Raw genomic sequence first — 17,950 nt, 5'->3', positions numbered from 1 at the left:
AATGAGGTTACTGATGTGTGCTAAACATGTTCTTCAAAGTGACCTCAAGTTAGAAATGCTCATAAGAAAAACTTGTATACATCTGAATTAATGTTTGTTATACATGTACTTATTATACACATTTATTTGGCTTATGGGAGGTCTTTATTTAAAGAAAAGTAATGAAATTTGTTTTTAATGCATCTGTTGCCTGTGTTGTTGTTGTTTTTTATTCCTAGATCTTCCTCAGAACTGTGATCCTAACATTCCCCTAGTTGCTCAGGAATTAATGAAAAAAATGATCCGTCAGTTTGCGATTGAGTACATTTCAAAAAGTAGCAAAATTCAAGAGAACAGAAATGGTTCATCGTTTGAACCAAGTCTGATATGTAAAAGTATCCAAATGAACCAAACGGAAAACTCCCTTCAGGAAGAACAGGATAGCCCTCTAGACCTCACTGTGAATCGAACTCAAGAACAGAATACTCAGCAAGGTAAACGTCTATATCTGCTTATTTGTGTTTTGCTGTCAATTATTGCCTTTTTAAGTCTTATTCATTTAAAAACAATGCCTGTGTCAGATATCTTTATTTCATTTTTCTAAAGTAGTAATCACTATATAGGAAAAAGAATTATCCTATGTGATTAAAATAAGGTTGAAAGAAAATTGGCATTGCATCAACTTAACACTTAAAAGAAACGAATATATTTTCCTTTAAGCACCATGAAAAAATATTGTAAGAGAAATGGCCAGAGGGAAACCCCCCAAAAAAAACCACCAGCCAAAACCTCATGTTCTTTCAAGAAACATTTTTCATAATGTGTGTGAGCAGAAAAATATCCTCATTTCTGAGTACCTGCATTAAATAAGTGGTATTGGAATTTCTTTCGCATACTGAATCTAAGTCAGCTTACCTGTGACTGTCACAGGTAACAGCAGTTCAGAATTTGTTGAAGAAGTAAATGGTACTTAAGAAGCTTCCTGAGAAAAGAGAGGAGTGTAGACTCATAGAATAGAATCATAGAATAGTTAGGGTTGGAAAGGACCTTAAGATCATCTAGTTCCAACCACCCTGCATTGGGCAGAGACACCTCACCCTAAACCATCTCACCCAAGGCTCTGTCCAACCTGGCCTTGAACACCGCCAGGGATGGAGCATTCACAGCCTCCCTGGGCAACCTATTCCAGTGCCTCACCATCCTAACAGTAAAGAACTTCTTCCTTATATCCAATCTAAACTTTCCCTGTTTAAGTTTTAACCCATCACTCTGTCCTATTACTACAGTCCCTAATGAAGAGTCCATCCCCAGCACCCCCCTTCAGATACTGGAAGGCTGCTATGAGGTCTCCACGCAACCTTCTCTTCTCCAGGCTGAACAGCCCCAACTTTCTCAGCCTGTCTTCATACAGGAGGTGCTCCAGTCCCCTGATCATCCTTGTGGCCCTCCTCTGGACTTGTTCCAACAGTTTCATGTCCTTTTTATGTTGAGGACACCAGAACTGGACACAATACTCCAGGTGAGGTCTCACAAGAGCAGAGTAGAGGGGCAGGATCACCTCCTTCGACCTGCTGGTCACGCTCCTTTTGATGCAGCCCAGGATACAGTTGGCTTTCTGGGCTGCGAGCGCACACTGAAGCTGGCTCATGTTCATTTTTCTCATCGAGCAGCACCCCCAAGTCCTTCTCTGCAGGGCTGCTCTGAATCTCTTCTCTGCCCACCCTGTAGCTGTGCCTGGGATTGCTCCGACAAATTCCAGGATACTGGAATTTCAGAGAACGAAGGTCACTGTGTCTGTGTCAGCCCTTGGACACATGGATTCTTTAAATACATAATGGTTAGAATGATGCAAGCAGGAGATTTGTTTAGGAAGAAATTTCTATACTTCATTCTTTAGTCACAGATCAGTGCAACTTTCTTAATTCAGAGTAAAGCTACAAGAAAAGTAAAGTTTGTCTTGCTGTTCTTTACAAAAAGGAAATAATTTCTTTGCCTCAAGGAGTATTGCTGTCCAAAACTGATAACGATATTTTATCTGAATATTGTTAGTTTTGGACTTGATTTGGATTAGCAGCCATTTTCAGGAAGGGTTATGACTTCATGTGCACCTGAAAGCAGTGGCAAAAGCAGCTTTTGTCTTTTGCAGATACAGGAGTCCATGTTAATCCATAATACTGCAGACCAAAGGAAAAAGTATACCTAGGTCATGTACCATACTTAAGAAATTAAAAGAAGGTAGAACTGCAGTTCTTAGTTTCTGAGAAAAACATACGTTTGTCAGGATGAAAGCAGATTTCATATGTGTGTACTCAGTGATGCAGTCTTCAGTAAGGTGTCACGTGCTTGGGGGGCAGTAGTCTGACATGGATTTACCTTGCTAAACATACCTAGTGTAGATTAAAGTTTAAGCATCCTTTCTCTTTGACATTAAGTCATTGAGAAAATGTGGAATTCCTGCTTTTGTACTGCGTGGTTAGCAGAAGCCAGTTCATGCCTCTGTTTAGTAAATACCTTGTACAGATTAAATCCTGAGAAAATACCTGCAGTGCTTTGACATACCTCTGCTATGGATGAATTAACGGATTTTAGAGATTTATAGTTTGCTGGGTTGAAGCATGTTTCTTTTGCAAGGGCAATAGAAAGTACTTCCCTAGTATCAACACTGTAGCCTGTTGCTTACTTCAACAGCTGCTTATAAAGAATAACTAGTTTAAAGTGTCCATGATGGAGCAGAGTTCCCAGAGAAAGGTTCTGGTCCTTGCTGAGCCCAAACAAATCTTTGAGGAATGAAGGGGAAGGCAGATGGTGAAGAGGGCAGGAACGGGAAGAGAGCTCTGCTGCCACCCTCAGCTGTTTGAAAATCTATTAATCTGTTCAAGAATAACTTAAAGTATAGAGAGATTGAGGCATTTAAATCTTTTTTCATACGATTTGCATTTTTCTTATGACAAGGCTAACCAACAAGTTTAGAATTCTGCATCTTCAGCAAAAGATCTGAGGCTAAAATATTTGCTCAGCATACATAGTTTACTATGCGAGACTCATAAGCTATGTAAGATAATGTAGATTCTCAGAACTTACATTGCCATATTTGCTGGAATGCTTTGCAGATGTTAAAGGTGCTAGTCTTCCTCTGTAGTTTGGAGCTACTGTAATGGGAAGTATTGAAACAAAGCTGCAGCTGGAGAAAGGCTTTAAGCCATCTTCTCTACCAGCAAAGTTGTAGTGCACTTAGCATTTCCCATCAACATAACATAGCAGTTTTGAGCTATCTTAGGTTTCCACTGTAGTGGTAGCAATACAAGCAAATAAGATCAAGATGGAAAAAGTCAATCTGCTCTTTTTATTTGCGTAGTGTTCTAGGTGTAATGATTCAGAAAGAGTTTTTTCAATTGGCTATTGTCAGGGACTGTGTATTGTTATTTTACCTACTCTTCACCTCTGTCCTTTTCCTGAAGAAAACTTGGATATATTGACACATTACATGCTTATGGTAGGGAACCATGACATTTTTCAATTGGATCATTTTAAAAGTACATTATTCTTTGCCTAACATAGTATTCTTCAGTTTGGAGACTCGTAAATTATACCATGGTTCTCTTCTCAGTAGTGTCTTTCAGTTGTCATGCAACTCTTGTTATTACTTGTTATTTGTAATTCCTGTTACAATTTCCAAATGAAGTGGCATTAACAAAGGAGGTTCAAATTTATACATTTCTCTGATGGATCATCAAAGGTGAAGTCTGTCTCAATTCAAGTCTTGTGAAGCAGATAATGACTTAAATTCATTTTCTGTTTAAGCAAATGCTTTGTATTTATAGTAGTCATCTTTAAGATTAATTATCTAAATAATAAAGCACTCTTGTTTCTTTACTGTGGCAATGATTCTTGGACTTCAGTTGAGAGGAAGGAGTTAGTTTTATTTTCCAGATCACTAGAAGCATTTTCGGGGTTGTTTTTTGCACTGAGTAGATCCAAGCTAAATGCTAGCTCAATACTGAAAAAAGATTCTTTGAGTGAAGATGTCTGGATGATCTTATCTTCATTTAAGAAACCTTCTTGCTTTCCTCCAGTACCTATTGGTCATCTCCCAGAATATTCAGGTCTGACACTTCAAGACATAATATCCCTCTGTATTGGGTTTATGTGGCCAGGTTTTAGTAGCTGGGGAAGGCTGCAGGGATTGCATCTATGGAAGAAGTCAGCTCTGCAAGATGTGCAGCAGGCCAAAGTGGAGCCACATGCAAGAGGTTTCTGGTGCCTCTGAGAACTTACTCAAGAAAGAACAAAAATGCCAGAAGGCGGAGGAGTGAGAAACAGCAGGAGAAACAAGGTCCGAGAAGGAGGGGAAGAAGGTGCTCCAGGCACCAGAGCAGGTATTTCCCTGCAGCATATAGAGAGGACCATGATGGAGCAGGTCTTCTGCTGCAGCTCATGGAAGACATCACTCTGGAGCAGGTATTCACACTGCAGATGGTGGAAGACCTCACATTTGAGCAGCTGGATATTTCCTGAAGGAACTGCAGTCTCTGGAGAACTCACAATGGAGTGGGGGAAAAGCATGAGGAGGAAGGACCTGTAGATTGTACTAACCCCCCATTTGCAATCCTGCCTGTGCTGCCTGGAGATGGGGGAGAATGGTAAAGGGAGTGGGAGTGCAGTTGAGCCTGGGAAAAGGTGGAGAGGTGCTTTGACTTTTGTCTTTCTCATTATCCAAATCTGTTTGAATTTGCAGTAAATCAGTTTTCCCCAACTCTGTTTTGCCTGTGATGGTAATTGGTAAGTGATCTCCCTGTGTTTATCTTGATGACATTTTGCATCTTATTTCTTTCTGCCTAGTGTTGAGGAGAGGGAGTGAGAGAGGGACTGCATGGGGGTCTGGCTGCTGGCCAGGGTCAACCTATTGCACCACTGGTACCGAATCATTCAGTACTGTGTATTTAAGCACTGGCATCCAAGTATGTCTGGCTGATGCCTGACTGATGGCAGAGTCACAGATTATGTTCTGCTTTCTTGTACACGTGGAAGTGTAGTAACTTAGCAGGGTACTTTGATTCCTGTGCACCTTGCTGCTAAGTAATTAGGAAATTTCTTCATCGTCAGTCAATTAGGATCAACTGTCTCAGATATCTATATCTTGGTTTTTTTTCCTAGTCCATGTAATTCTCAAGACTGTCCAGGCTTTGAAAAGAATGCTCTTTATAGTGAAAAAGTGTTTTGCATACACTGCAACTAGCAAAAATAGAGTGGTATTGTGTGTTTTTGCAATATTATTTGTCCTCAAAACTAAGACAATGAAAAGGCAGCATCCTTGTAGAATAAATATTGAGTGAAGAACAGTGTTGGAATATCTTGCAGTAGCTTATTATTTTCTTGTGCAGTAATGATGCTGACCTCTTTGGGGAGTGTTCCAGGAGCAGTTCACTTTGGTGCAGAGTTCGCTTTCCCTTGATAGACACGGGAGAGTTGATCACTCTCAGGCTTCTAAGCAAAGTGACTTACAAGAGGCAGAAATATAAAGAGGTACAAACAAGTTATCTGATAGTTTATCTTATTCTTGTTGCTGTATCTTCTAGGAACAATGATAGTTTGTAAGCAAAGCAGAAAAATGAAGAGAATTTGCATAGATTTCCATGTTTAATTAATCCATCATAGATTGGAAGACATCAGAATGTAGCCGGCAATGTGTGACACTTCACACTGAACTTTTTACAGCCAGGCTGTAGCTTTGTCATTGTTGGCTATTACTGAAGAAGTAGGAAAAATAAGGATAATCCAAGCAAAAATCCTGTTTAAATGATTTAAAATAGCATTTTATTATCCAGTTTAACAATGTTCGTTTGATTTCACCAAAATTTGCAGCAAAATAATGATTTCTGAGTAATGGACCAGAATTTGGAAACAGTTCTTAATTTTTTGAAAAGTAGTTTCATATTGTGAAAGTCCATGTTGAAGTTAGTATGGCAGCTGGGCTCACAGCATGTATGGCCTCTTCTTTGCTGTGTTCAGGGCTATTGAAAGAATCCCAAACATTACTAAAAATAACCTTTTATTTTCTTCGTATATTGTTCTTACCATCTGTATTAGGGAAAACACTGTGCTTTTTAAGGTACATATACAATGTTTCCAAAGACAAATTGTATGAGCTGTAAATATATTCAAGAAGTGGTTTGTTTAATGCTCCTGCATGACAAGATAACCCTAAAAATGTATGGTTTTGGAGGGCAGTAGGTGTTTATTTATTCCTTGGCTGCCTTGGTGGCTAACAGCCACACTCATGTCTGACACTGTCTTGTTTGCTCCTCTCTCAATGGCACAAAGGGGAGAAAATGGGAAGAACAGGGAGGAGAGCTCACGAGTTAAGGATATTGTCATTGCTTACTGCTTGCCATCATGGGCAAAACCAACTCTGCTTTGGGAAAATTAACTTAAATTATTGTCTATTAAAATAATTATTTCAGGTAGTGGAAACAGACACATTACAACACCATCTTTCCTCCCCCTTTCCCAGCCTCAGCTTCACTCCAGACACCCTTGTGACCACCACAACCCCTGTGGTGCAGGGGAATGAATGGGTGTGGGTGTCTACAGTCTGTACCAAACGGTTTCTTCTCTGCCATTTTCGTCTGCCACTGGGCTTCCCTCCCCTGTTTTCTCATTCTTTTTGGTCCTTTTTTCTGTCTCCACCCAGCACTTTTTACCCTTTCTTAAATATGATTTTCCAGAGATTCTGCCCAAATGGCTGCCGAGTTCAGGTGTGTCCAGCAGCGGGTCTGTTGGAATCAGCTAGAACTGTCTATGCCCAGCACAGGGCAGCCTCTGGCATCTCTTTGCAGTCACTAACAAGACTCTGCCATGGGCACCCAGTGCATAGCCATGTACTTTTCATCTAGCAGTTTTCCATTTTACAAAATAGCATGTCAGGTCAGCAAAAAGGGGCTAGTCAGAGCAGTCTTACTGACAGTTCTCTGAAAACATTGTCTCCATATGCAGCACAGAAAACAAACAGCAGAAGGCAAGGCATTACCAGGAAAGGGAGACAAGGCAATGTAATTTTCTTGCTATGAAAAACCTGATTGAGGTTTACCACAGTGTGATGGATAAGGTAAAGGGAGAGTTACTTACTGAACTGCACAATATTAGAACTGGACAGGGCTTTCTGAAACTTCTTGGAAGGGAAAAGCATATAAGGAGCAGCTTTTGCACAGCAATTTCAGAATATCAGAAACTGCTGTGACAGGAGGTTGTGGAGATGGACACTGTCACTGTGTTCAAAAAAGACCTTGGACAACTTCCCAGCTAACTGAACTAAGGCCAGAAACTAAAGCTGGAGTAGACAGGGATGTATCTCTCAGATCCTTAATTCAGTGATTACTGGAGAGCTACTGGGAGAGCAGAAGAGGAATGAGCTGAAGGTGGTGGCCAGGCTGATGTGCTCTCCCACACTAGGAGTGGTGTTTTCCCATGCCTAGAGAATGAAGACTGGATAGAGAAGGTTGTCTGACCTAGGAAGGAGGTTCATAATAGCTAGTGAGAGGTTTCCTGAAAAGCAGGAGAAAGAATTTTGTTAGAAACACCAAATGTAGGAATTCAAGAGTGACCCATACAGTTTCTGTTAGTTATTCTTCCGCCTCACAGTTATTTTGAAGATTATCTTTAATCACACTTAGTTATTTTTTGGTATTGCTGGACCTGATGATGTGGTGCTAAGAAGCAAAGACTAGAGGTTGAGCCATTTCTTTGAAGATCAGAATCATTTAATTTGCATAGAAATAACTTTACTAGAAGATCATGAGCAGCAGACATGAAAAATTAATATCTTTTCTATATTATCCAGAGTTATGTAGTACTGTTTATGAAGACTGTTGTCTTGGTAGTCATGGCTTCAGCTAAAGAGTAGATGTAATTCCATGTCTTTTATTAAAATTGCCTTAGAGTGGTTTGGCTGTTTTGTTTTCTTTTGTTTTTTTTTCCCTGTTGTAACTCAGTTCCTGCTAGAATTCTTGCCTAAATGCCCATTTTGAGTGATTAGAAATAGAAAATCTTGGCTTGGTTAAGAAAAACCAACTTATTCCCACCTTGCAAACTAACAAGTTTTCAAGGCTCATTGTCAACCTGTAGGATACCTTTTTGCAAACCTTTTAGTCTTGTACCTAATGAAAAGTGAACATCTTTACTGTTGTGTGTGTGTGTGTGTGTATACATATATATAACACACAATTTGCTTCATTAGGTAGCATTTCATTATGTCTTAAAGATTTATAACAAATGCTGTCCCTTTCCTACCAGTTTTAGGTGCTCCTTTGTTACATGATAAAACAATTGATACTACTAAAAACCAAGAAGATGTACCAACCCAAGAACTACTGTGTATTTTTATTGAATCTTTCTTATCATCCCTTTCTGCGTCAGTTGGGGGGGGGGGTTTATGTTGCTTGTTTGGGAGGTGTGGGAGAAGGGCATGATTTGGGTTTCTTGTAATTTTGAGAGGGGGGGTGTAATTTGAATTAAATCACTGAATAGAATCCTGGTGTGTGGTGACTTTATCTGGTACTTTGTATGTATATCAAGTTTCTTGCATGGTTCCCTTTCACTCCTTCTGAGGACCAGCTTCCCATAAAGCATTGTCTTTAGGGAGGTGTCATATTCTTAATGCTTACATATGCTGTGTTGGAGGAACAAACTGTCTTGAACCTGAAATGACTCTTCAGTTCTGCTTACCCTTTAGGGGCACAAAATGTATCTAAATTTTATTTTAGGGGTCTGTATTTTCAGTACTGTCTTCTTTTTAATAATTTTTCAGCTTATTGGTGGCTGTATCTTGGCAAAGTCAGTTCTGAAACATTGGAAATTAAAATGGTTTTCATTGGATTTTGTTATGGAGTCTTGCAAGAGTCTTTGGGTTTTCTTTGTTGGGTGGTGTTTGGTTTTCTGGGTTTGGGCTTTTCTTTTTCTGTAGAAATCTAGTTGGCTTCATTTTAACTTTTTTAAGTTTGAATGCGGAGAGTATTAGCTCTTGATGAGTTGTGAACTTTAAAGTCACTTTTTCTCTAGTGATCTCTTTTAAACTTATTTTATCATAGTGCCTATGAATATCAACTGAAGATGGAGAAACTGTTGTGAAAGGGAGCACACACAGGCACTTAAGAAAGGGAGATGTACTTTGTGTGACTGACACAACACAGCAGATTAAATCTGTCTGTTACGCAGACTTGAGGATATTGTGAGCTTAGGTATTTGTGATACTTTCCAGCTGGGTATGCTAGGTAGTCCTTGAAAAATATTTCTGTAGTGCTTTTATATTGGCTTTTCCTTCTGGAATATCAGAAAGGGTGATTAACTAGTCCTTCCTTTAGCTTTCTTAGGGTTAAGGAAGACTTTGAAAGGAATGTGTTCAGGAGTAAAGGAGCATCTTTGACAAGTGGCATATTTATAAGTATTTTTTTACTCAGGCTGAGTAATGCTACTTTTTCTCCTGTTACCTTTCAAATAATACAAAATAGTTGGGAGAAGACAGTCAAAAATGAGGAAAACCAGTCAAAATTAAATAGATGGATTTGATTACTACACAAAACTATTTCTGTGCAGCGTTGGTACAAAAGAGAGTTATCCTAACAGTTTTTCTGACTTCTTTGAGTGTTGGTATTTGGACTGTTCAGCCAGTGCTTCATGTCTGGATCTGAGGCTGTGGGAAAATAGATACAGTTGATAATGTTTTAGAAATAATATGCAGTAACATGAAAATGACACTAATGTAAAAAATGGGTAGCATAAGGTTTCTTGTAGAGCTGAATGTTGAGGTACATGTTGAAACAAAATCAGATTTGCAGAAGTCAGGCGTACAAAACAACCCAAGTTTGAAACAGAAAACCAAGGAAGAAAGGTATAAAATTAAATATATTTAGGGGATTTGTCTATAATTTAAATGTGCTTTTTTTCTTTAAGACAAAAACAAACTAGGAATAATACATGTGCTAATTAGCTGCTTTATGTTTCAGTGTTCTTGAGTATTGATTTAAAAAAATGGTTTTCTATTTCAGTACTTCATAGACTTCAACAGTCAACTATAAATCTTGAATTCAACATTTGCCAGTGACTTAGCAGAGTGGACTCCCACCCCAGTTTAGGTCTTACCATTTCTCTAGTTTCATTATTACATATATGTGGGGGTGGCAGGGAGAATATGTATAAACAAACTGTTAGAATATTTAATGACATAGGCCTTGTGCCCAAAACTCTGTATTGGGCTGAAGCTTTCTTCCCAGTTACTGGGGTACTGCTGTCTCATCCAGTAACCTGGTGGGGTCTCACAGCTGACCCTGCTCTGATCAGGAGGTTGGTCTAGAGACCTCCCGAGATCCCTGTATGGCTGAATTATCCTGTAAGCCTATAATTTAGTTATTTCAGTTTTAACTTCAGCATCCTGTTTGGTTGTTTACAGTATATAAATATGAATAAGTGCGTTGCTTTGTTTGCCTTGAAAGTAAACAATGCAGTATATACACACGTGTGATTTTTAGGCAAACGTTATGTGTTCCTGTTTCAGATAGAGTCTTCTTTTAAATTTTATCCTTTCTGAATAGGATGTTTGTACTTCTTTCTTAATTTTAAAAAGTTTTGTTACAAATTGCATCTAAAACCATTTGCTGACAGCTGACATTGTTAAAAGGATGTCAGTAATTTCACAAGATGAAGTAACTGCTTAAAAAACGGGCCATAGGTCTAAACATTTGCTAAAAAAATTTCCGAGATCACCATTAAACAACTGCTATCACCACTGCTCATTCTTTGCAGGGGATGGAGTGCTAGATCTCTCTACAAAGAAAAGCGCAAGGTTGGAAGAACCAAAATACGACCTGTTGTGTTCTGAAAACTCAGTGTCTGGGTAAGCAATCCTTAGGAATCTTTTCAGCTTATATTAAAGACAATCCAGGTTTCTCTCCTGAAGTCAGGTTTTGTGTTCATAACATATTTGTATATACTGACACACACGTGGTTCCTATTTTGCTTTCAAAAGAATTTTGTCACTCATAAGTGTGTGTCTATGTATATATCATATGTTTCATGTGTCTTTTTCCTTTTTTTTTCTGTTTAAAGAAAAGTTATCAGAACAATCACCAAACTTTAGTTCATGTTACTAAAAATTACCTGAAAATTTATTACATAACACATTTAAAGTAATAGGCTAGTAGAAGATGTAGATACATTCTTTCAGAGTTTTCATAGGAAACTTCAATTTTGGCCTAAAGTGAGCATGTTAATATTTAGATTTAGAATATTCTTCAACTAACATGAACAAGTTAAATGGCTATCTCTAATATTCCTTAATAAGAGAGAGAGCAAGCAAGCACGCGAGAGAGAGCTCTTAATCATCGTACTTATACTTACATCATGGTTCTGACTATGGTGTGTGGTGGCAAATGTTTAAATTTATTCAGCAAAAAAAAATTGCATCTGCTGAAAGCTACCACAAAACTAGTGAAATGCATTGTTTTGTTGGATTTTGTTACAATCTTGGCATATTCCCATCCACTAGCCATAGAAGGACCCTTTTTGTCACCTGTATGTCTTACCGAATAACTTACTACAAATAGAACTACAGTAGCAGTATTTCTTGAATGGTGTAAAATTGCACTTTATTAATTTGTCGGTATGAAGAAGTTTTAAAACAAAAATGGCTTTGTAATTAGAGAGCTGTAAATAGTGGCTAGAAGTCTTTAATACTGTGTTTTATCTTGCCAAAATGGACTTGTTAGCTACAGCACTTTATCTGGTTGTAGAAAGCCTAGTTTTGTGTAAGTTTGGGATGTTTGTGTGTAGTTATACTTATTGCTGCAAATTTTCTATGAGGGGGTTGACTCTTTTATTACTTGTTTAGCGGTAACGTCACGTTTCTACTAACAAAAACTCCTTCAGGATTTGGGTATTTAATGAAACGTTAATTGTATAATTAAAATTATAACAGTGTTGCTCTGCAAGCATGTGAACAAGGGGATATAGCAAGCACATGAGAATATTATCAAATGCTGAGCTAGGATATAAAGTTCTTGGAAGGGCTGCTGTAGAAGCCACGGTATGATTTTTGACGCACTGTCCTACCAGAACTGTAACATTTTGCTAGGATAATCATTTAACTACCACATCTCAAAGGCTTTAAAGTATCAGAAGCAGTGATGTTACCGAAGCAAGGAGTATAATAAAGGAGTGGACCCTTCCCTTCCATAGCTGTGTGAGAGTCTCTCATACATCAGTTTACCATCGTTTCATTCCATCCATCCAGGAGACTACACAGACACAGAGAGGACTATGTGGAAAGAAGTGCTGAGTTTGCAGATGGTTTGCTCTCAAAAGCTTTGAAAGACATTCAGTCTGGAGCACTGGACATAAATAAAGCAGGCATACTTTATGGCATACCTCAAAAAACTTTACTTCTCCACTTAGAAGCCTTACCAGCAGGAAAGCCTGCACCTTTTAAAAACAAAACTCGAGATTTCAGTGATAGTTATTCATTTAAAGACAGTAAAGAAACTTGTGCAGTCCTACAAAAAGTAGCCTTGTGGGCAAGAGCTCAAGCAGAGCGCACAGAAAAAAGTAAACTCAGTCTACTTGAAACCTCAGAATTAAAATTCCCAACAGCTTCCAGTTACCTCCACCAGTTAACTCTACAGAGAATGGTCACTCAATTTAAAGAAAAAAGTGAAAATCTACAGTACGAAACTTCAAGTCCTACTGTACAATTAAAAATTCCTCAGCTAAGAATAAGTTCTGTGTCCAAACCACAGTCTGATACTGCTGGTCTTCTGGATGTTATGTACCACGTTTCTAAAACCTCCTCAGTCTTAGAAGGATCAGCTCTTCAAAAATTGAAAAATATACTCCCCAAACAGAACAAAATTGAATGTTCTGGACCTGTAACTCACTCAAGTGTTGACTCCTACTTTCTGCATGGGGACCTCTCTCCTTTGTGTCTTAATGCTAAGAATGGGACAGTAGATGGAACCTCAGAAAATACAGAAGATAGTTTGGATCGTAAAGATAATAAGCAACCACGAAAAAAACGTGGCCGCTATCGGCAGTATGATCATGAAATAATGGAAGAAGCAATTGCAATGGTAATGAGCGGGAAAATGAGTGTTTCCAAAGCACAAGGAATTTATGGGGTACCTCACAGCACTTTAGAATATAAAGTAAAAGAAAGATCTGGAACACTGAAGACTCCGCCGAAGAAGAAACTCCGATTACCAGATACTGGCTTATTTAATATGACAGATTCAGGGACTGGCAGCTGCAAGAATAGTAGCAAGCCTGTGTAGGATAATTGTTAGCAAATTGTTTTGTGTGTGTGTATGTATGTCTGTATATACACACACCATGTGAGAAATACATATACTCACTCTGACAGAAGACATGAAACTATACAGTTCAAAAACCACACACATGCCTTTTGAAAAATAGTTTTATTCAGGGTTTTCACTGTGGACAGAATTATAGAGTTGCTCACTTAATTCTGATAGTGTGTATTTAATATAATCCTTGTATAAATAGGTGAAAAGATTCAGGTTTTATTTAGTAGTCAATAGCATAAAGATGTTTTGGGAAAAACAAGTATTTGTCATGTGAAGCATAATTTTTAATTGGTGAAAAACCACTACCCATTCAATAATCCATCTTATTATGGAAGTACACAACCAAGGGTTAGCAGACTTTTATACTTCACAGAATACTTGCAATAAATTGTAAGTAACTCAGATTATACAAGTCAAGGGATTTTTTTTAAAAGCTAGTTCCTTACAAGGAGGTGGATTTGTGAAATATTAGTAGGATATAGTACATTCTGTGAAAGAAAAAAAGTTCATTGTTGCTTAAATATCCAATACGAGTAAGAAAAATATTTCATTACTAAAAATGTGTGTTTAGCAGGCATAAACTGCATTTTTTTTATCAGTTTAAGAAAATTCTGTTGTTGGTTTAGAAAGGAATTGGTGTTTACAAAGTGTACACTTATGAAATCTGAGAAATTACTGTAGTTATAGAATTATTAAATATGAAATAAGATGGAATACTGAGAGCATAAAATAACTTAAATTTTAACATAATTTTCCTTTTTAGTTTGACAAATAAGGTAACTTGTAAGGTTTAAGAAGAAAGTCGGAATGCAACTTAGAGCATGTTCATAATGTGCACAGAATGAGCTTGAGAATGGTTTGGGTTTGTTTGGGGTTTTTTGTTGAAACGTGCTGGTTAGTTGATGTTATGACTACTTAAAATTTATTAAGGATTGTGTCACACTCCTTTTGAAAAACCTCACTGTAACTGTAATGTATTTGCTGCTGTGACATTTCAAAACATTTTCAGTTTTTCAAATGAATACCAAGTTACATTATCATTTTGCTAATAACCAAATTTGCAGTTCAGGGTCTTGATAGAAGTACAGATATTAAGCGGTGAAGCTGTTTTGAACTTTCAATAATATAAATTCTTTATAAATTTGGTAGTTAGAAGTTAGGCAGTTCACTTTACGTAACTTTTAATAGAATTTAAGGGAGACCAGTTACCTTCATATTGCAGTTTTTATATGAATTTCAAAGTATTCACATTGGACTTTATATCATACTTTTTTTTTGTGTACTATCACAAAGTATATGTCTACGTATGAAGAATGGGGGCTTGCTTCTTACATTCAATACTGAACATCAATGCCCTTTTCCTCTCAAAATGTAATTTTTTAATGTATAATTTGGCATAGAAAAAACTTTTCTCCAACTTTTATACGTTTAGTACACAAGCATACATTTTTTTATCCCCCAACTAATTCACATTTTTATAGGTTGATTATATAAATAAGACGTTAGATACATGTGGGCCACATAAGGTAATTTGACTTATAGATAAACTTGCCATTAAAAAAGTAAAGAGCATACTGCAATATTGATGGCAAAATCTAGCCCATATTAATACTACTAAAAAAGTGATAACTTCCATTTTAAAACAAAATACTCCATTGAAACTGCACCACCAGTGTCTCAGTTCTTTGGTCTCTCAGATCTATACTGAATTGTCTTCAGTGATTGAAGTTTACTTGCATATTACAGAATGAATCCTTTTTATAAGCAGAACTGTACCTGATAACAAGGAGGTCATGAAACAACAGATGTCAGGGTCATCTTTCATTTTAAAAGAATTAAGCCATATTTTGTGAGGGCCAGAAGGATTAATTTGTGAATATATCCCCACAGAAGAATGAGGTTGAAAAACCTTAAATGTTTCAAGATCTGTCTTTATACAGTTGTACTTGCAAAAATTTGGGGCTTCAACACTTTGCCTGATATTTGTACCATACTGATCTTTTGTACTCCTCAGACAATGTTATAAACTTGAATCAAAAGTTTATATTGAAGGCAAGTTAGAGTACTCTTTTTATATCGTTTAAAAGATGACCTGACCAAAAACTTAACAGGATTCATAAAATCAGGGATCATTTTACTATTGACTTAACAGTACTCAGTAGTTTTGTATGTAATATTATAATTAATTTTCAACATTTTAGTACTTGTATTTATTTTTTGGTCAGAAATAGTATATTAAAATATTTTTTGATAGTTTATAGATGATACTCAACCTGTAAGTGTTTAAAGGAACAGAATTATTTGTTTCTAATTATTAGGTTAACCTTTGACTACACAACTAAGGAAAGGCAGGGAAATATTTAGATTCTCCTATCCCAACCCCTATGTATTCCATTAAATGTCATTTAAAGTACACATTTTGAACTGTTTTATAAATTCAGTTACCAGTTGCTACGTATTAATTGACAGTTTCTGAAAATTCCTGTTTCAACAGAATTTTAAATGAAGGCGAAAGCAAGCCCTACATGCTTTCTACTTATTTGAATGTTTCTCAAGTATTTTATATTAAAAAAACAGTGCCTCTGTTTTTAGAACTACTGCTCAGTAAAGCTGTTTAAACCATTTCTGGTAGCTAATGACAATTTTATATTAAATTGTATATTAACTTTAGTGAGACTGATTTTTTTAGTTGTTTACAGTACAAATACTTGTATTTGTTTTTTAATTGCAGTATTTCCATTGTCGCAGTAATTTAGTAAAACTCTGTGGCTGCCTTGATTTTTTTTGACTGATTTTTGTTAACAACTGATTTTTAGGCAATTAGTTATATTTATGCATAAATCAATTGCACTATAATTCATGAATTATTTATTACAATATTTTCTAATGAATTCCATGTATTTGTCTTGTGTTGTAAATGTACTGTAATTCTGTTTTATTTGTGTTGTTATATTCCTAAATCTGATTGTATGAATTTAATTGTTTAGTTAACGTGTTTCTACGTTGTAATTTGTAGTAAAGCACTTCAATGCTTTTGCACATAAATTTACAACACTGATGTGTGATTGATTTTGCTCATTCAGTAAAAAAAAAAAGAAAGAAACAAAAACCTGTACACTGACTCGTTTGACTTACTCCTGAGGCACAGTTCATTCGCAGTAGCATAAGATCAAGAACTGTATAAATTAAGCACGTAATGGCTAATTTACTATGAGTATATACCAGAAATAGCTTGAAAGACATGATTTCTCAGAATTAATGCATTACTCATAGAATTAGTTCTCTAATTTTCTTCTCATAACAGCTACTTCTTTAGTTTGCATTTAAAAAATATTATATATTACAGATAACATATAGCATTTTTGAGGGATTTATTTACTTAGGAAAGTCAAAAACCAAGCATTTCTATAGGACTAATTTATTGTTCTATAATAGTTCTGTGCTGTTTGTATGAGTACGTAGAAGTATGTTCTGTTCCCAGTCTCTAAAGAAATTTCTAGATTGATCTGTCTTGTCTGTGGCTGAGACGACAAGAGGATAGAACAATAGGGAAGGACATCTTTTGGGAGTCCTCTGACAGATCTCTTTCCTGATAGTTTTTTGGATTTGTGGAGGAGGCAAATGTTTACATTCTTGAAATAGTGCACTGAAAGGCTAGTACTTAACCTTATGTCATCTCTTCCTTTACTCCAGTCAATCCCCATTCCATGGTATTAACCATCCCTGTCCTCCAGCAGGGAAATAACATCGTTCCATGCTTAACTTTTGTCTTTGGAGATATTGTGCACAAAAGGCACCGGGGTGAGCAGTGCATATTGACCCTCTTACTCCCTCAGTTTCCTACCCGTGTGATTTGTAGAAAGTAGAAGACTCTTCTGTGAAGAAAGTATGCAATTGGGAAAGTGATAGCTGTTCCTTCTAGGGAATTGTTTAAGCCTTTTATCTTAAGGATAGCCTAAATTACTGTATGATGACACAAATCAAAACCACTATAGGCAGCAATTACAGGAAACTGAAATCTAATTCCATAATTTTATTGAAAAGCTCCTAAAAATTTAAGTATATTGACAGCTCTACAGAGAGACACTTAAAAGAAAAAGTTGCTTTATTGCTTTAATTTGTTTGCATAGTAAGCTGTTCCCCAAAATGATAACAGAGTAAGGAGTTGGTGTGTTTTCATAAACTTGGAAGAAATGTGGAGTGGGGTGCTGTTGCAGTAGAATAGCTGAAGTTGTCTGTCAGCTTTAGAAACTAACACACATTAAGGGAAAGCAGGTTATAGACATTAGGCTATGATAAGTTGAAAAGAAATCATTTTGGAAGAATGTCCAGTATGTGTGTGATAACCAGGATATTACTTTATACAACTGGTTGATCTCCATATAGCAAATTCAGAGCAGTTCCGAGGCCTTCGGAAATTTTGGTTACTGACTTTGAGAGAGCCTTAGTGCTCTGGAAGTTTCTGCCACCAGTGAGCATACTTTAAATAGCAGTTATGAAAACAGGTCCTATTAAAGCTCTCCAGTGAAACTCCGTTATACATACCTTGTGAGTCTAGAGAGATATCTGCCTGGAGTCTGAAAAGACTGTACAATAGCCATCTTTTTTCCAGATTAGTACCTAAC

The 17,950-nt window shown here is 36.8% G+C and overlaps 1 protein-coding gene across 12 annotated transcripts in view; it reads left to right on the top strand.

Moving 5' to 3' along the window:
* The window catches only part of LCORL (ligand dependent nuclear receptor corepressor like), an 84,116-nt gene that overhangs the window by 44,190 nt on the left and 21,976 nt on the right, over window positions 1-17,950 (top strand). For 7 of the 12 annotated variants that reach the window (XM_057426825.1, XM_057426815.1, XM_057426818.1 and 4 more), the window contains 2 exons: window positions 219-473; window positions 10,774-10,864. In XM_057426825.1, the coding sequence (XP_057282808.1) occupies window positions 219-473; window positions 10,774-10,864 (346 nt within the window). Of the gene's footprint in view, window positions 1-218; window positions 474-10,773; window positions 10,865-12,259; window positions 16,509-17,950 lie in introns of those variants that run through there. The other 5 variants (XM_057426822.1, XM_057426820.1, XM_057426824.1 and 2 more) reach the window with 4 other exon arrangements.

This window comes from Pezoporus wallicus, unplaced genomic scaffold (assembly GCF_028554395.1).
Source record: "Pezoporus wallicus isolate ANWC-B61680 ecotype Strahan unplaced genomic scaffold, APGP_CSIRO_Pwel_v1 scaffold_13239, whole genome shotgun sequence".
NCBI lineage: Eukaryota > Metazoa > Chordata > Aves > Psittaciformes > Psittacidae > Pezoporus > Pezoporus wallicus.
This window is presented reverse-complemented; position numbering and strand designations above follow the sequence as displayed.